The sequence below is a fragment of the Electrophorus electricus genome, chromosome 10 (assembly GCF_041902795.1).
Source record: "Electrophorus electricus isolate QZ-2024a chromosome 10, ASM4190279v1, whole genome shotgun sequence".
NCBI classification, from domain to species: domain Eukaryota; kingdom Metazoa; phylum Chordata; class Actinopteri; order Gymnotiformes; family Gymnotidae; genus Electrophorus; species Electrophorus electricus.
The window spans coordinates 31,828,277-31,848,366 of NC_137506.1; the positions used below are offsets into that span (position 1 = coordinate 31,828,277).

The 20,090-nt window shown below is 46.7% G+C and overlaps 1 protein-coding gene across 4 annotated transcripts in view; it reads right to left on the minus strand.

The window, feature by feature from the left end:
• pacrg (PARK2 co-regulated) overlaps positions 1 to 18,164 on the minus strand; it is an 88,015-nt gene extending 69,851 nt beyond the window's left edge. For 3 of the 4 annotated variants that reach the window (XR_014125689.1, XM_081722196.1, XM_035533013.2), the window contains exons 1-2: positions 17,974 to 18,164; positions 3,749 to 3,883 (exon numbers count right to left, since the gene is read on the minus strand). Coding sequence is in view for 3 of the 4 variants with exons in the window: in XM_081722196.1 (XP_081578322.1) it covers positions 3,749 to 3,883; positions 17,974 to 18,063 (225 nt within the window). In the remaining variant the exon portion in view is untranslated. The remainder of the gene's footprint in view (positions 1 to 3,748; positions 3,884 to 17,973) is intronic. The other variant, XM_081722197.1, reaches the window with a different exon arrangement.
• Between the last annotated feature and the right edge of the window lie 1,926 nt (positions 18,165 to 20,090).

The window sequence follows — 20,090 nt, forward strand, 5'->3', positions numbered from 1 at the left end:
GTGTGTATATGTGTGTGTGTGTAGTTAGTGTTTGTGGTATCTGTGTGTGTTTTTTTGTGTGTGTGTGTGTGTGTGTGTGTGTGTGTAGTTAGTGTTTGTGGTATCTGTGTGTGTGTGTGTGTGTGTGTGTGTGTGTGTGTGTGTGTGTGTGTGTGTGTCTCTGTGTGTGTGTGTGTGTGTGAGAAAGTGTGTGTGTTTGTGTGTGTGTGTGTGTGTGTGTGTGTATATGTGTGTGTGTGTAGTTAGTGTTTGTGGTATCTGTGTGTGTTTTTGTGTGTGTGTGTGTGTGTGTGTGTGTGTGTAGTTAGTGTTTGTGGTATCTGTGTGTGTGTGTGTGTGTGTGTGTGTGTGTGTGTAGTTAGTGTTTGTGGTATCTGTGTGTGTTTTTGTGTGTGTGTGTGTGTGTGTGTGTGTGTGTGTGTGTGTAGTTAGTGTTTGTGGTATCTGTGTGTGTGTGTGTGTGTGTGTGTGTGTGTGTGTGTGTGTGTGTGTGTGTGTGTGTGTAGTTAGTGTTTGTGGTATCTGTGTGTGTTTTTGTGTGTGTGTGCGTGTGTGTGTGTGTGTGTGTGTGTGCCCATGTATTTGTGGCATGTGGACATCTGTATATGTTCATATATGTGTATGCGTGTGTGTCTGTGTCTGAACCCCAAAGAGCACCCAGTCATCATTCCTGATTTCCACTCCAGCTTTGCTGGCCGAGGCGTCGTTGTGTGTCTCGCGGGAGTGTGTGTGTTTAGCCCCGTTCATATTCCCCCTGCAGATAAACCCCAGAGTACATTTACACATCATCCAAATGCAGTGCTAAACTTTTTGCTGGGTCAGAGTGCAACTTCCTCGCATGCAGCTCACGGCTGCATCCAGGCAAGGCAGCACCCGCCCCAGAACGCTGCGGAGCGCACCGGAACGCTGCAGTACAGCTCGGCATCAGAAGCTTGGATTGATGTAATGAAAACAGCCCTTCTGAGTGGGTGAATTGGTTTGGTTTGGTTTGGTTTGAGTTGAGTTGGGTTGGATGGAGCGCGTGTGAAGGTGGGTGTAGTGGGAGTGTGTGGGGATTAAGAGGGCTGTGGGTGGGTGTTGGGCAGGAGGTGTGTGAGGACAGAACTGCACTCAACCTGTCACACACCACCAGGAGCAGACAGAAGGCCATGAAAATGGGGAAGAGCAAATTAAAATCTCCTTTAACTCTGTTTCTGCAGTGGCCTGTACTTAAGGTAACACACTCACACAGGCACACGCACACACACGCACAGGCACACACATGCACAGGTGCACACACACACAGGCACACACACACACACACACACACACACACACACACAGGGCTCCCTGCTTCTGGAAGAATTCAATCTGGAAGAGTAGATGGATGTGTGTCCCTATAGAGCACTTACACTCTCCATTTCCTAAAGCACTTGATCAGATTAATTGATCGCCCCCCCGCCCCAAGCCTCCGCCCCCTTCACCATGACCCACGGGAGGAGACTCGAGGCGGCCCAATCGGGTTTGCATTGATGTTCTTATGAAATGCACCTTCGATTTTACTCAGCGCCACTGAACTCTGTTGGGAGCAGAAGGGCGGTGGAGGAGGGGGATGGGAGCTGCTGAGGATGCACAAGGAGGCTCAAACGCGGAGCTTCCTCTCACAGAAAGAGCCGGAAACTCGTGGGGAAAGGCGGAAGGCGTGTCCAGTCCCTCATTTTAATCTCACAACCCCTACGTTCATTCCTCACGCTCACCCTCTATTTCTCTCGGCCCCGTTTCTCCACTGTGCTGGACACATTCTGAGGGCTTGGGCTGGCAAGTTTTAGAAACAGTAGCAGGGCTACTTACCTCAGACACACACACACACACACACACACACACACAACTGGAGATCACTCTTATCAGCCTGCAGCATATGCTTCTCACACACACACACAGACACACACACAGGAACTGAGGCAACACTATTAGAGGTATTACAGCTCTCTGAAATACTAAAAATATGCCTCCTCTCCCCCTCAGGTGCTCCACGCCCACCGCTCTCATTCACTGCCCTTGACATTTAAACACTCTACAGCTCTTTTGCCTACACACACACACACACACACAAAGCCCCAGCTGATATGCAGAAACACACAGTATATGATACTTGGAACATCAGTGCCAAAACATTTTGTTTTCACCTGGAAACAGAGATGCCGTCACTCACTGCGAGAGATTGGAAGAGAGTGTGAGTAACATATATCACTAAGAGAGAGAGAGTGTGAGAAATGTATCACTAAGAGAGAGCAAGACAGAGTGTGAGTAACGTATCACTAAGAGAGAGAGAGACAGAGTGTGAGTAACATATATCACTAAGAGAGAGAGAGTGTGAGAAATGTATCACTAAGAGAGAGCGAGACAGAGTGTGAGTAACGTATCACTAAGAGAGAGAGAGAGAGAGACAGAGTGTGAGTAACGTATCACTAAGAGAGAGAGAGACAGAGTGTGAGTAACGTATCACTAAGAGAGAGAGAGACAGAGTGAGAGTAACGTATCACTAAGAGAGAGAGAGACAGAGTGAGAGTAACGTATCACTGCTTCATTTATTTTGCAGGTTTGTGTCCCTGGTGTTAGTCCCTCCCCCCTGCTGAGCCTGTTACAGTAGGACTATGGCCCTCCAACACTGCGCCTCTCCAGCTCCATCTGTCAGAGCCCCGGGGCTCTCCTACGCCCCCAAGCATGGAGGGGTGGAGGTCTCCAACACCGTGGGCCCTCAGACCTGGCTGTGCCTCTCAGGGGGCCAGACGCTCACTCAATAGGAATTTACACTACAGTGGTGTGGAGCCCTTACGGACGTCGGACAGTGTGAGGGGAGCGGGGAGGTTGTGGGCCAGTAAACAGTAGTGCACTCTCAACCCAAACTAAAGCAGCATGGTGTGTGTGTATATGTGTGTGTGTGTGTGTGTGTATGTGTGTGTGTGTGTGTGTGTGTGTGTGTGTATGTGTGTGTGTGTGTATGTGTGTGTGTGTGTGTGTATGTTTGTGTGTGTGAACCCTCAGAACCCTCACTCAATACTGTAGAAGCCACGCCCCTTCTGTGCACGCTCACTCAGAACCCTCACTCACTACTGTAGAAGCCACGCCCCTTCTGTGCACGCTCACTCAGAACCCTTACTCACTACTGTAGAAGCCACGCCCCTTCTGTGCACACTCACTCAGAACAGAGATGGCCCCGCCCCTCTGCCCACTCCATTATTGCTGCACAGCCTGTGGCACTTTTAAACCCCCAGGAACGGTGAGGCTCCAGCTTGCCTCTTCTACTGGTAACGCTGGGCCTGTTCCACGGCCAGCTGCCTAGCGCAGGGACACATCTGCCCATCATCTCACACACCACGCAGATGGCAACACTTCAGAATCACATTCCAGCTCCACATATGTTCCTACCAGGGTCGGGAACCCAACACTTCTTCATAAAACTCCTAATTTTCCATCTGCAAACATTGCTTTCCAAATTCCGCTCAACTGCCTGTGCCAGAATGCGGCATAAATGAGCTAATATGTTTCAGTTTGGCATGTCAATGGTCATTTTCTCCAAAAATGTCCACACTGCCAAACTTAAGATAGACTTTTCTGGACAAGTAGCAGCAGATGGGTAGCATCTGGCATTGCGACACTATCTAGAATTAAGCCTTTTCCAAAGCAAAATCAAACCAAAAGTAGTTCTATCGTATTACTTTGCATTGGCCCAGCCCCCTGCCTCCAGGGTCACAGCGCATGGCAGTACCTTCCAGGCAATGCGGTTGCCCTTGGTGTCGTGCTCCAGTGCAATGGGGAAGTCACCACGCTCATAGAACTTCCGAAAGGCCGTGGGCTTGGCTGGACGCTCCCGAAATGCACCTGCAGAAGGAGGACCCACTACCTAGAGAGAGAGAGAGAGAGAGAGAGAGAGAGAGAGAGAGAGAGAGAGAGAGAGAGAGAGAGAGAGAGAATGAGAAAGAGAAGGAGCGAGAGAGTAAGAGGAAACCAGTTCTCCTTATAGAATGTGCTCATATTTAAGCTTGTTTGTGGGGAGATGTTGGATTTAGCACACACACTGTAGACCTGCAGTGGAGATCTGTTCATGCCTGAGCAGTCAATCACCCCCCCCACACACACACACACGCATGCACACACCATCACACACAAATACACACGTGCACACACACACGCATAGTAAATATCTGAGTGATCACATAGTAAATATTTGAGTGATCACATTGTAAATATCTGAGTAATCATACAGTAAATATCTGAGTAATCATATAGTAAATGTCTGAGTGATCACACTGTAAATATCTGAGTGATCACACAGTAAATACCTGATTAATCACTTTTAAAATCTGAGTAATCACACTGTAAATATCTAAATGATCACAGTAAATATCTGAGTGATCACACTGTAAACATCTTAGTGATCACAGTAAATATCTGGGTGATCACACTGTATATATCTGAGTAATCACAGTAAATATCTGTGATCACACAGTAAATATCTGAGTGATCACATAGTAAATATCTCAGTAATCATACAGTAAATATCTGAGTGATCACACTGTAAATATCTGAGTAATCATATATTAAATATCTGAGTGATCAAACAGTAAATATGAGTCATCACACTGTAAATATCTGCGTAAGCATACAGTAACTATCTTAGTGATCACAGTAAATATCTGAGTGACTACACTGTAAATATCTGAGTGATCACATAGTGAATATCTGAGTGATCACACTGTAAATATCTGAGTAATCATACAGTAAATATCTGAGTGATCACACTGTAAATATCTGAGTAATCATACAGTAAATAACTGAGTGATCACAGTAAATATCTGTGTGATCACACAGTAAATATCTGAGTGATCACACAGTAAATATGAGAGATCACACCGTAAATATCTGAGTAGTCATGCTGTAAAAATTACCGCTACTTTGTAAAAAGCAACCACAGTGAGACTATGGAATGCACAGTGGAGGAGGGATAATGGTCTGGGGTTTATTTCAGTGAAGGACAATGTTTAATGCTACAACATACAAAGACATTTTAGACTATTATTCACTAAACTAGCAAAACTATGAGAGAGAAAGAGAAAATGCATGCAAGTATTCATCACCATCTCCCTCTCCCTCCCTCTCTCGCTCCCTCTCTCTCTCCTTCTCTCCCTCCATCTCTTTTCCTCTCTTTCCCTCCCTCTCTATATAGCCCTCCATTTCTCTCTTGCTCTTCCTCTCTTTCTTTCTCCCTCCAAATGTCATTTCCTGCCAGTGCTGCAAGATGCATCACCTGTGTGGCAAAGCTGCATCAGCCTGCCGACTGTAGCATAACTCTCCCTCTCTTCCTCTCTCATTCTCCCTCTCTCCCTCCCTCACTCCCCCTTTTCTCTCTCTCACTTCACATTTCTCCTCTATTTTCAACTGAGCGATTATCAAAATCTACTGTATGTGTGTGTGTGTTGTGCTGGTGACTCACCCCAGTTAGTTGATTCAGGCTCAGGCTGCTTTGATAAGGTCAGACTGCACATTGCCACAAGCAACCCAATTACGTTCCTTTATTCTCAGGACATTTACACTTAGTTGTACCCCCCCACCACCACCAGGCGATGTATGAACAAACACACACACTCTCGCACACACACATTCAAAAACTCACACACTTTTGAAGAACTGGCAGCCCAGAGGATTCACCCAGGACCAGACAGTCCAAGCACCTGAGAACACACACCTGAGGCATCACCAGCAGGCCTGGGGTCAGCCTGAACTCCATATGGGTTGACCCACTCACACACACAATCACAGCCAATGAGAATGATCCAACATCCTTCTCTATTGCTCGTGCGCTCGCTCTCTCTCTCTCTCTCTCTCTCTCTCTCTCGCTCTCTCTCTCTCTCTCTCTATCTATCTATCTATCTCTCTAAGAGAAAGGCTTGTCCTTCTGTGCTGGAGTTGTTTAGGAGATTAATGGCAACCTTTAGATGGGTCACGTCATGGTGCTGTACAGCACCCCATCATGAACCTCCCCTCACTCCCCTCACTCTCCTCACTCCCCACACTCTCCTCACTCTCCCCTCACTCCCCTCACTCTCCCCTGATTCTGCACAAATGGAGTGGTACACCGAAAAGGTTTAGACAGGAAGAGAGGAGAGTGGGAGGAAGAGAAGAGAGGGAGGAGAGGAGGAGAGGCTGTTGTTGATGGGGTGATAGTGATGAGATGATGGTTATGGCGATGGGGTGATTGTCATGGTGACTGAATGAGGAGGTGATTGTCATGGTGACTGAATGAGGGGGTGATTGCCATGGTAACTGGGTGATGGCGATGGTGACTGAATGAGGAGGTGATTGTTATGGTAACTGGGTGATGGTGATGGAATGAAGAGGTGATTGTCATGGTAACTGGGTGATGGTGACAGAATGAAGAGGTGATTGTCATGGTAACTGGGTGATGGTGACGGAATGAGGAGGTGATTGTCATGGTAACTGGGTAATGGTGAATGAGTGATTGTGATGGGGTCATGGTGATATGGATGGAATAAGAACTCACACTGAAAGGGTTACTAACAGTGTTTTATGAACTCTCTCCCCCTGCAGCACCTATGAGTGACCCAGATGTGCAGACAGGCGGCTGATGGCATTGAGGAAAGGAAGACTCGAGTCCCCCTCTATGGGAGGGGCGGGGCATATTCTGCATATGACGCCAAAGTCCACAACATCACTGTAGACCGTGGGCTGGTTCTGGAGTTGAGCTGTTTGACATACGTAAAGGAAAAATGACACAGTGTTCGCCAACTCCGAGCCAGCGCACACAAACACACATACGCAGCCTTCATCAGCAGGAAAATTAAAGGCAAAAAGGTCAGAGGCATATGCCCCCCCACCCCCAATGCCCCCCCACAGGGATAATGGTTTAAATCAGGAAGTCGCTCTGGATTAGGAACAGAGCGAGTCCATTCCAAATCACATCACGCTGTCCTCCTCCTCCTCACACCCCGCACCCCTCTGCTAGCACGACCAGAGCATTAGAGTGAGAACGTGTGTGTGCGTGAGTGTGTGTAGTGTGTGTCAGAAAGAAGGGGAGGAATGCAGACAGAGAGACACAGAGAGGACAGCAGGAGGTAAATGCACTTAGCTGAAAATGTGAAGAAGAGACACAGAACTGCAGTGTGTGTGTGTGTGTTTAGCAGCCATTTCTCAGGGCACTTCAGATTTTCTCCCTCTTCCTCACCTGCTCTAAACTGCTGTCTTTCTCTCTGCACTGGTGCGCAAACACAATGACAAAACAGGTGGCACTGTTCTCACACACCCACACACACACACACACACACACACACAGACAAACAGGAGGCCCTGTGCTCCTGTCTCTTACACACACCCACACACATACACAGACATACACACACGGCTGGCTCTGGTCTCCTGAAACCCTCTCCATAACCCTCACAAATCCGCCCTGACTCCGCTCTACTTTAACATGGTGGCAGTGTGGAAGGCATCAGAGCTGCGTGGGTGGATGGGAGGGTAGGAGACTGACTGAGCTGCTCCGTCCCATCTGCTGGGCGTCGCACCCTTCCCAACAGCCCGGGATATTCTCTAAAGCCCATGCACGGCGTTCCCGCTCCCACGTGGCCCAGCAGACAGTAGAAGGAGCTTCTGGCGGAAGCAGGTTGGTGCTAGATGGAGGAGCAGAGACGTAGCCAGCCTGGCACTGGGGGTTTACGCAAAACTAGGGGGCTCTGCGTTTAATGGAGAGAGACAGGTCACAGTAACCTGAAAGAGCCCACAGCTCAGCACGCCAGCGCCACTCAGTACAGACAGACTGAGAGGGATGGAGAGAGGAATGAGTCCAGCCAAGGAGAGGGGAGGAGGGGTCACGCTCTCACACCGCTAGAATCAATCACCCAGACCCCACAATGCCAGATCAACTACTGGGTGTCCAATCAGCGGTGCCCTCCCAGGTGTCTTTGAGGTGATGGTGGTTTACAAAGGCAGAGAATTAAAGCACACAGAACATTCAGAACTCTGGCCGGTGCCGCCGTGTTGGTGATAAATCAACCCTGCCAACATTCAGGAGGCAAGCGTGTGTTCTCCCTTCCGGACCCTTAGCGGGATGTGTTAATACCTCCTGACTTCATGTTGGGCTCTGAAGGCCCACCTCCCACTGTCCAACAGCACAGCAACCAATCAAACAACAGCCAGCCAGGGGGGGCGTGTTTGGTTAAAACGGGGTGGTGAGATTCAAAGTAACGTTAAGGACTGAAGCTTTAATTAAAGAGGGCAGAGTAGGACTCATTACAGCAACAAGCAGCTGCACATTTCTGCATGTACAAATTCAGTCCTTTTAAACATTTCCATACGTGAATACAAATAGAGGCACTGTTCTCTCCACACAATGTTACATATTGTCTTTAATGTATAATAAGGCATGATACTTGCACAACATACTCCTCTGCGTTTCTAGGACATAACACTCTGCTCTGTCCATGCATACTCATACCCTACTCAACACGTAAATACCCCCATTCTGCCTATATATATTAATTTCCCAATCTCCCAGCATGGATTCAATGTATAATATTCCAAGATCCCCATTAATATTAAAATACCACTCTCCCAGTATATATAGATTAAATGCATAACACCCCACCCTCCTCATACATATTCATATCCATCTCTCCCGGTAAGGAAACGGTGCATAAATCTTTACTCTCCTAGTATAGAAAGTCCAGTCTGCTGGTACTGATTCAGTGTGTTGCTGTGGGGTAGCAGAGTGCAGAGGGTCCACACGGAAGAAACCCTTTCAATGACAGCTCCTCTTCACGTCCTCTAGCACAAGCTTTCTCTGTAATGTAGCCTCAAGCACAACACCTCATCCAGAAAGACAGAACGAGAAACAGAGAGAGAAGGAAGGAATGATAGTCCTCCATGAACTACACTGTGTGGCCAAAGGCACGTGGAACCCACTCCTCCTAAAAACTGAGTTCAGGCCCTTCATATTCTGTGCAGGCTCCGCACTGAAGAGCTCAGCCGTCAGACGATGACATTTCTGCCCTGTTAGATCTCCCCTGGTCCACTGAAAATGCCGTTATTGTGAAACGGAAGGATCTAGAAGTAACAACAGCTCACCCATGAGGCGGCGGGCCAGTCAAACTCACAGAACTGACATCACAGGCACTCTTTTGACTGAATGGACACACATTTCCTCACTCACTCACACACACACACACACACACACACACACACACACACACACTTTAAAATGGGAGTTTTGAAATGCGATCCAACAAACTTATATAGGGGCCAAGATCAGGTGTTCACCAACTCCTGGTCATATAGTGTATGAAAATACACACAGGCAGGTCTCCATAAATGAACAAACTCTGCAAGTGTTTACTAGTGTATGTCCACCATACACATGCTATTGTGTGTTTAGTTAGCGTATGTCTGTATTCCGATAGCAAGCACTGAATGCACACCACCAAAACTTAGTCAACTCTCCCAGTGGCAGGGATGGGCAGGAGGATTCCCTCTCCAGCCTACACAGAGCAGGCCTGCCTTGGAGATAACCGGCTTCCCAGACAAGGCACTCATTCACACAGCCGTGGGGGGCATGTTCAATACAGTAATATGGGACGGCAAATGCCATTTCCTTTAAAGTTATTTACTAGTTGTTATTTGCATAGGCAAGACAGGAATTAACAAGAATATGCACTCAAAATAATACTGATGTTCACTAAAGCAATATTATTGTGACATTCCGAGCACGAACAGAGAGGCAATCGCACGCAGTATGGTGAATGCAGTTTAATAGAGAACACAGTTAGTCCATGATCGTCATCCAAATACACTCACGGGTCAAAACCCAGAGGAACAGCCAACGAGGTAAACAAAATAGATGAGGAATAGGCAAATTAGGTCATCCAAAAACAGGTAGATAGCCAATAAACCAGAGAAACAGACAGAGATAAACAACGGCTCAGAAATGTACCAAACGATGACGAGACTTCCCAAAGAGTGCAGACAAATACTAACGAGGACTAACAAGATACAGGTGAAGGCAATACCAGGCATAGCTACTAACAAGGGGGCGGAACAGAATGAAACCAAACGAGGAAAACAAGGAAGCAGGAAGTAAACAAACAGGTAGAGTTGCTGTGGGAACCATGACACCAGGGAGGTGCAAAGATGACAATTATAGCTCAAATTATCTAAGCTTGCCAAAATCCAAGAGTCAGACCCCTGAAGTTAAACACTGAAACATGGCTTTGCCTGCAGGACTTTATTAATGGACTCCACAGTAAATATAAGAGTACCTATGCAGAATCGCGTCTGCTTGATCGCTGCTTTTGCAAACGTGAATGCTCCTTTAGGTTAGGTCACCCACGCAAGCAGGGGCATCTGGAAATCCTGGAAGTCCTTCAGAGTTACTGATCTGTCCAGCTGATGTGCAGGGCGTGTCCGTGTAGCCTTGAGTGTGGCACCTACCCACCCTGCCTACAGACAGACCCCTCCCTCCCCACACGCACCACAGCTACAGACGCATGAGCCAAAGTTCAGTTAAACCTGAGCGTGATCTTAAATCCCAGACAGCTGTGCTTTTCCTGCCACTGTTTTTTTTCTCTGAAAAAGTCTCACTGATATTTTCCCCATCTGTGGTGAAAGGACTGGGAGTAGCCTTATCTACACCACAGCTGCCGTGTTGCATATCGATCCTTTTTTGTCTGTCTTGCTCTAACCACTATCGACAAATGCATCCAATCATACTTTCCTAAGCTAGCTGTCCATAACAAACAGCAATCCAATCCTAATCTGTGTTGGAAGGCTGCAGACATATCTTATCTGGAACAATACCACCTCCCAGCTGCCACTCGCGTTGACCATCCAGCCGTCGCCGAGCGACAGTGAGACAGAGGCCTAACCCATCCATCCAGAGCCTTAACAAACACAGCCTCGTGGGTAATTAACAGAGACAGATTTAGGGCCGTGCCTAAGAAGACATAATTCTAGACTGAGTCGTCTAACACACACACACACACACGATTTCCCTGCTCTAACGCACCTACTAAATATGGCTATGATGTGATGAACTGAATTAGGTGTGCTTGAGCAGGAAAATAACAGTGTGCAGTACCCTGCCCCTCCACTAGAGGAGTTGCCCACCCCCATTCTGCACCACTCTGAGAGCAGGTTCATTCTGATTCCATCAGAAAGTGACAATTCTCGGTCTGAGTGAAAGTGCCAGTTCCCGTCATTTCCATAGCAGCCCCTAAGCCCTGCTTGTGCTGTGCCAGCCGTTTGGGAGAAGACGAAGCCGTCCGTCCACACAGATGAACGCCAGCCTAATTTGCAGAGCTGCTGAGGAAAAGCTTAGCAGGGCAGCGATAAAGACCAGCAAAGGGCTTTTAGAGGAACCGTGAGGAATAGCAGGAGCTCCCTTCTAGCTCTCCGTTGCTCCTTGCGCTAGCACAGCGGTCAGAGCAAACGCAGGGCCAATGAAAGCTGTGAACTTCTCACCTTTAGAATGTCTCTGTGTCCAGACTAACAGCCCTACCAGAGCCAGACAGAGGAACCGTGTAGCACAGATGATGCAAAACACCACGTCCGTTAAATCACGCTCAGAAATGTTTCTGGCAGGGGCCGATGCTCTTTCCCGCTCTCCAGCCGAAGGTCGGCGGCCTTCACAGTGGCCACACCGCAGCTCCGCGCTACAGCCTCCACTCCCCATTCATCCGAACCCCAAAAAGACATCCGAACCCCAAAAAGACAGAGGCTCAGCACCCAGTAACAGAGCGGCAGAGGTTTTCCTCACCGCTGTCGCCCTTGTCTTGCTCACTGGGGGCTTGGAATCAGACATTTGTAAAGCTGCTTTGTGACAACGTCTGTTGTAAAAAGCACTATATCAACAAAAAAAAATTTTTTAACATTTTTTGATATTGTCCTTCAGCCATAAGACCACACAGCACAGTGTAGCTTGCACCAACAAATTACTCCACTGTTTCCTGTTGTTGGTGGACCGTCTGTCTGGAGCAGACTGTCGAGTGGTTACATCACCATTTGCGTAGTGCAATGTTTTTAAACCAAACCCCTGCAACTTCCCTTCCACAGAGCTTGGGACAGGGCAGCTAAGGGACATGTGAATATACATGTAAAGGGAAACAAGAACTGGGCATCGCAGGGTGTAAATACTTGTGCTAACACTATGTGAATATTTTACTAAGTAATCTTTCAACCTTCTCATAGGTTCTCATAGTACACTCCACTTAGTGTACTTCACCAGCACACAAAGGATGCCAATGCATGTTACAGAGTGTAATAAGAGGCCAGAATATTTCACCAGCAATGTGTTTCAGTCATAATCCTTCACGTACTGCGCTTCAGCTAGTGTGTTACGGTCTGCGTGTTTCACTAAATGTGCATATGTTCCATTCACTGTCGCCCATCTGCAGGCTCCGAGACAGACAGCAGACGAGACAAGACGGCGCGTACACGGCCCATCCTCACATCCATCCTGACATCTCTCGCTGTAGCAGCTTGGCACAGCTGAGCGCCACTGCGTGGAGTGAGCACTAGGCTATCTGAGTGTCAGAGATACCTGCCACACAGGATGGAAATGCTTGTTATGGAGTGTCATAACTGACCGGCATGTGAATATATCACTACTTAGTTTTCACTCAGTATGCTGCATTCAGTGTGTTTCATTTGGTATGCTTCACTCAGTATGCTTCATCTAGTGAGCACTGGTCTGAGTGCTTCACTGATGATGTGTTTTACTGAGTATGTGAGTACATCCCACTGTCTGTCGCCCATCCGCAGGCTCCGAGACAGACAGCAGACGAGACAAGACGGCGCGTACACGGCCCATCCTCACATCCCTCCTGACATCTCTCGCTGTAGCAGCTTGGCACGGCTGAGCTGCACAGCGAGAGCACCAGGCATCCCGAAGCTGTTGAAGAAAGCAAACACACATCCACAATTTCCAAAGTAAAGAAAGAGCTGAAAAATAAGAAGTTTAAAGAGAACTCTGGAGTCGGTTTCCCGGGAACCTTCCCGCTAGGCGAGTGGAGTGGAGTCACCCTGGTGATCATGAAAGGCACACAGCTGGTACAGGAGAGGAGCTTTGAGAATAACTGGCAGAAAGCTGATGAGAGAGAGAAACTCACTTCAGTACTCAGCTCAAATCTGAAAGGATGTGCTCATGAATACACTCACACACACACACACACACACACACACACACACACACACACACACAGCTCTCGTGTGGCAGATTGTGCCACTGTGACACACTTTATTGTCTAACGAGCTTGGCTTCCGTTCGCCTTGCATCTATAAGCACGGAGGCAGTTGTGGGGGATCTAAAATCTCCCCTGAGCCATAAGCAGTGAGACTGCTATCACAGAGAAGCTTTGTTTATTATGGATGAATCAGCCTTCTACTCTTCACTGTCACCCCCCTCTCTCTCTCTCTTTTTATATTTCTAATTTCTATATTTGTGGGATATTTCCAGTGACTCAATGCACTGAATTATAGCATAGCTAATTGATGCCATGCCTACAGCTAAACCTCTCTGAATTGTTCTGACTAGCTTAAATCTACACTACTTTCAGCTGTGCAACGTGGCGATACATACCATGTGATGACAGAAAAAAAAAGTCAATCGTTTATTTCATTGTGTCACAAAACACTTTCCAGCAATATTTTTCCTAATTTGGATGATGCTTTATGTTAAGTCAACACAAATGTTAGCTACGTTCTGTTCCACAGGGTCCCTCAGACGTGCCCTTGTGTTTCCTACATTCTAATCACGATATGGGTGGAGGGAACGGCAGTTGATTAAGTCCCTTAATTTGGAATTCTCTACAACATCATGCAGTTAGGCAGTTCCTTTGTTGCTATGTGGCTACAATAAATTATATTTCGTTCACCCTATAATTTGCATGTAAAATGAATATCTGATTGATGTTGACTGAACATCTTACAGACTGAACAGTGACAGCTGTCACTAACTAGGTAAAATGTAACAAATTCATTCATTTTCTGCATGATTTGACAATTTATCTGAACAGGCAAAAGTTCCAACTCATTTTTCAACAAATACTTAGTTATTATTAAAACACTCACACACAAAAGTGAACTCTGACATATTCTGGTTTACTTGCTTCGCTTGAATAATCCCCCAGCCAGCAGTCTCAAATCACCACAATATCTCAACGAGACGTTAAATGATGTTGATTGACTGAATGATTGATGGGTAAACCTTTGGCGTGAACTTCCTGCGCAATGATAAGCAGTTATTCACTACTTCACACGCTGTTAAGTTCCCGTTGAACTGAATGATTTCGCTTCCTGTGCTTTGGAACCTCCCTTAATATGGATAACTTGTGTAGTCCACTTTGCAGGGAACTACAAATCCAGTTGGACTGTATCTACAGACGTTATGTTGACTGATAGACTGACGAATCAAACACTTTATCAGAAAAAAAAACCCCAAGAGAAGCAGAGAACAGCCAGGCAAGACAATACAGCGAATCAATGAAACGGATGACAAATGACAATATACCAAATGCAATGTCGGGCTGACTGGCCACAGGAATAAGTCAAAATAAAGAGAGACTACAATGACACCCGGAAATATACAGCGAGACAAAGCAGTGGCGCTACAGCACGCGGATGGTGCAATACTGTGTAAAGCGCCGGTGAATGAATTCTGCGTAAGTAGCCGCGCTGACGAGCCGGTAACAAGAGAGGCACGGAGAGGCAATGATCGGCAACCTCACTGTAAACAGTTTAAGCCCCACTGTTTCAAAACTACCTCCACATAGGTTTGTGCTGTCACGCCACAATGTGATTTAATAAGAAATCGTTATTTTCATGTGGTCGGTTTAAATAAACTATGTATTTAATTTACCGAAAATGTGCAATGATCATATAGCTCTAATTTCAGCTAAATATTGACAAAAGTTGCTGAAGGGTTACTGTGTCTGAGCAAGTGCAGCTTAGCTGCCCATTTCAGCCCTCTGACTGACAAGGAGTCAGCTTGTCCTGATTCCAGCAGGTCTTGGCAGGACACTGGATGTGTCTGGGAGAGGGGAGGAGTCTTCATAGCTCTGTGGTAACTTAAGTTAGGTGAGTATTGCAGCATCCCTCTATCAAGGGCCGCTATGAATAATCAGCGTGGTTGACTAAAATCTATAACAAAATTAGTTGTCGATGCTGTCGTCCGAGTGCTCTGATCTGTAGTTATTCTCGCTTAGTGGCGTGGAGTGTAACCTTCACGACAAAAGCCTCCAACGTGTGTGAGGATTTCACTCTTAACTCGGCCAAGTTAATCTGAAGAAGATGCACATGGCCCTCTGGATGAGGAACACTTGTCTCATTAAATGAGTTAGCTAGATAACGTTAACGTTAAAATACGCCGCGTTACTCACTCCACGTTTTCTATTTTGAAGTACATTTTCTCTTGGTCAGTGAATCCTTAATAGCGTTGAACATACCAGAGGTATGGGGAGGATTTCCGCAGTAGATATGGGGAGGAGAAACATCCGAGAACGGGGATAAACACCGGCATTCCCATGGGATGGTAATAAAATGTCTTTTTACACAGCGGTAAGGGTGTGAGCACGGGTTTCCACGTACTTTAATCCCAAATATTCTCCAGCTTCTGTACTGAGATTAGTTTTTTTTTCCGCCTTTGCATGACGGATAAAGTTAAAAATGGCCTAAATTTACGATTTAACGTCGCACTGTTGTGGCCTGGAGAATGTGTTGTTGCCTAGGGCACAAGTTTATAAATCGCAAAAAAATGCTAAAACCCCTGTCTGTGCGTGAGTGATCAATGTGGGTTGCATTCGAATGAATTCCGGCAATTTATGGGTTGGTTTGCTCTGCTTCGAACTTAACTTTTTTGGGGGGAGGGGAGGAGAGTAGCAGCCGCAGAACTCAGATCGCATTTCAGTATCTGCACAGGATCCTAGAATGAATAACGCACAATATCGCTTGGATGAAGATTTTGTAATGGAGCATTGCAGTTTAAAAGAGTAATGGTAGTATTTTGTGTGACAAATGGCTTTATACGTCAAATACATTCCGAAGAGGAGCTGAGCGTTTCGGGGTTGTTTTGATGTGCTTGATTAAGGGGAACTTGCTGTAGCTGTTGTACTGATTTCTGCTACTTTGTTGCTTATCCTTTGTTTAATAGGAAAAAAGTGGATATCAGAATTTTTACTGTAACCTTTTCCATAAGCAGGAAAGTTAATTAAGACCTTTTTAAACAAAGTATTTATCTTTATTGTCTTTTGTTAGCATATGCCTAAAACAACCTCGTTATATTTAAAAAAAAATGGTAGCTAAATAAGATCCATTGAGTAATACAACCGTCAATCCGAATATTTGATTATTTTTTTCAATAATTGACAATAACCATCAAAGTATTCATTAGTTGCGGCCTTATCCACAACTATTGTAAAGCGCTCTGTATATGTCCCCTCCTCCGGTCTCCTCTTCTGCCATACGTGGCACATACCTGCTAACGATTCCTTAGAAGCAAAGTGACAGAGAGGAGAAGAGTGACTGACGGGTCCAGTAGTCATTGTACTCAAAACGTAGGTTCAGGTTAATGCCACAAGAGCAGACAGTGTCTGTTCTGCCAAATCACTAACACACACACACCAACCATAAGCTTTACATCCTTAAGCACATAGTATGGGGTTTGTATGTGCACTAATATGAATGATCTGGTCTTCCACACTGTAAAGCTCCCCATCAGGGAGGTGCATGCAGGGTTCACGCTGCACCTCGCACTCCAAGCACACAGAACATGGACATCATTAGTATCAACAAACACTCAGCTGCCTCATATAATAAACACCATTAACATCTTAGAGATGCTAACTAAATACTCCAGCGTTCGAGATGCATTATGCTTTATGGATTCCAAATTCATGGCCACATGTTTTTGAGAAAGAGTGTGTGTGTGTGTGTGTGTGTGTGTGTGTGTGTGTGTGTAGACAGCAACTCTACTCTGAAGAATATAAGGTAATAAATTGTAGCCTCACTAGCACAACATGCCTCTGGTTTGAATGGCGCGGTGTGCGCGGCGGAGGAGAATTTGGCCCATTGCTAAGGTAAGCTGTTTACCTGCGGCTGCTAGATGTTTCATTTCAAAAGAGCCATTTCTCTCCATCCCCAAATTCACTTGCACACTCTAATCTCCTCAATCCTAATGGAGTTCAGGTCTGCACGTTAAACACCTGCCACCCAAACAGGCTAACGTTTTGACCTAAAAACCACAGAGACATCTGTAGGAGATCAACGGCTGCAGTGCACTCTCACGTGTATCTACGTGGCTGTGAGGAAGAGCAGTACACGTGGTCTGGAGTCCACTCCATCCCTGTGAGCCTGGCAGCCTGGCTGCGCTTGGCCTGAGGCAAACACAGCCTAAGAGGGCCCTAACGGCCTCCCACATGTTTGTGAAGTCCTGAGAAGACCAAGCTTCAAAACGACTATCAACAATGCTGGTTTCAATTTCTTTTAGGGGGACGAGTGTCAGTCAGTCAATCTCTCTCGCGCGCGCGCGCGCACGCACACACGTTTCACAAATGACAGCAACACTCTGCGCGCGTAAAAGCCTGCTGCTCACACAACAAAGAGTGTTTTTCCTCTCTGAGAGTGACTCTCCTCCTCCTCTGTCCATTCCACCCGCAGCTGGTGGCGTGCAGGAGGGTTTACAAGCGTCTCCGGGCAGGTCAGTCACCTGTCCGTGCGTTTGGCGTTTACTCTAAACTCCACTATCAGGACGGCAGTGAAGGCGTGACTGAAATATTTGGTGAACATCCGCCTTAGAATGACTATGTAGTATATCGTTTAATTGATAAGATTATCCGTTAGTGAGCTGTCGCTAGGTTAGTTAACTAATTAACCAGCTTTGGGACAGTACTGTAGTTAGCTGAGATAGCTAGCTAGCAGGCAGGTGCAGCTTACCACAGAATTCTTCATGGTTGACTTCACGGTAAAACCTTCCGTTTTCACTTCTGCTTTTGATAAATCAAAGGTTCTCATTTTTGTACACATCGTTAATAGGCTCGAAGGCTATAAGAGAATCTTTCTGTAAATACCTAACTTTGTTAGCTAGCTGGCTAAGATCATCAGTCTTACAGGTCTTTCCTCCTGTTTGGTTGCTATGGATTCAGAAACACGCGCTGCGGTTGCCGTGCAAGGGGCGTCAGCTAATTGCCATAGAAACAGCACGCCACTGTCGTCTGCAATACCGACCATTTGTTGTGTTTCAAAATATGTAGGTAATAAAAACAAGTCAAATCCGCTCTACCGTATAACAACCCAGACCGATCTGAACAGATAAACCGAATATCTGATATCTGTTCTGCATAAGTTTACTTTGCCAAAATAACTTTTTTTTTCTTCAGTTCTTTGCGGCCAAAATTAACCAGCGTATGGCTGTCGCGTGCACTTCCCCGAACGGGGGCGTTGCTGGCAGCACGTGTTTGTTAAGCGTGGCGACAACACCACTGCACTTGATCCCTCGAGGTTAACGGTGGGGCCACATTTAACCTCCTGCGTGCCCTTCGCCTCCGGTCTGTTTGGCAGGAGGCCACTGGTATCAATCTCTCCAAAGGCCCTCATTTGTTGTTGGGGCTTTGGAGCGTGCAGCTGAGGACGGTGGTCCGGGCGGGCGGAACGAGGAGGCACCGTCGCTGCATGCTGCACTAGCCGATGCTGTCCGCTGTTACCCTGACGGGGAGAGGAGGACATTCAAAAGCCCTTACAAAGAGCAGGATGCGCCGGGCGCGTGGGGTTGAGGTGTCGTGATTAGTGATTCTATTATTACCCGCTCTCGTTCTTTTCTTTCGGCGCGCGTATCCTCCTGTAACTTATGACACTAATGATTTGTGTGGGGGGGAATTGTTCTGATGTCTCAGTGAAAGAGCCAGACATTGTGTGATAAATAAAAGAATGTGTTGTGATCCACACTGCTTCTGCCAAACACTCACTAATGAATACACACTGCTGCTTTCCAGAGTGTTCCTCCACTGGCATTGTCATCAGCATTGTTCTTGCCTTCATCATCATCATCACCATCACCATCATCGTCACCTCAGCTGTCAGTCTGTGATTTTTGTCATCCAGCTGGGACCAGACAGCGTCCATGGAGACAGAGGCAGCAATTAGGCTCCCATTAATGGAGAGCAATGTGGTGTGTTTGTGCACCATAAACACACACACACACACACACACACACACACACATCCAGTAGCCAGAGCAGAAAGCCAGAGCAGGCCATAGACATGTACAGTGGGAATACCAGCACACGCCTCCATGTGTCTGCCAATTACCGGGCCCCAAATGTCCCATTAGGATAGAGTGTGAGCGTGGCCCGGCTCATGTAAGACACTGTTTCTCTCTCTCACACACAGTCCTGCAGTTTCACGCTGTTAGGAGGGATGCAGCAAGGCTGGTGTTCTGCAGTGAAGGTGTCAGCATGGTAAACAATTAATGCTAGAAGATGGACACAGAGGCATGGTTTAGAGTGCACGCAGAAATAGCCTGGTGGCTAATCTGTGTGTGTGTGTGTGTGTGTGTGTGTGTGTGTGTGTGTGTGTGTGTGAAATGCTTATGAAAGCACCTCTGGGTCTTCACTTATTCAGCATGTTAGTGGAGCTATAAAGCCATTTTTGTGGACATACAAGCAATCACACCTTCTAACGGTTACACACAGGTGTGCAAGGTCAGTTCTATTTATACTTACACTTGTGTAGTTTAAGAAACTGTTTGCTGGACCACCTCCCAGTCTGGCATAGAACTATCTTCACTTCCTGACTGCTTCCCACTGTTAAAACGCACTTGCGCGAGGAATCTAGCTAAACACATTTCAGTTGAGCTAATATTAGCGAGCAGTGAGCATGTCAGCAAGGTTTGGGGATGAACGGCAACTGCTGCACTTGTTGTCAAACTGGCCCTCCTTTGAGCTGTGTAGTTATATGGGTGGATGCAGGAATAACTACTGTTAGCTATTGGCTTCGTTGGAGGTACTTAACCGAGGTTAACGTTCTAATTTGGTGGCTTGAACTGTGGGATGTTCA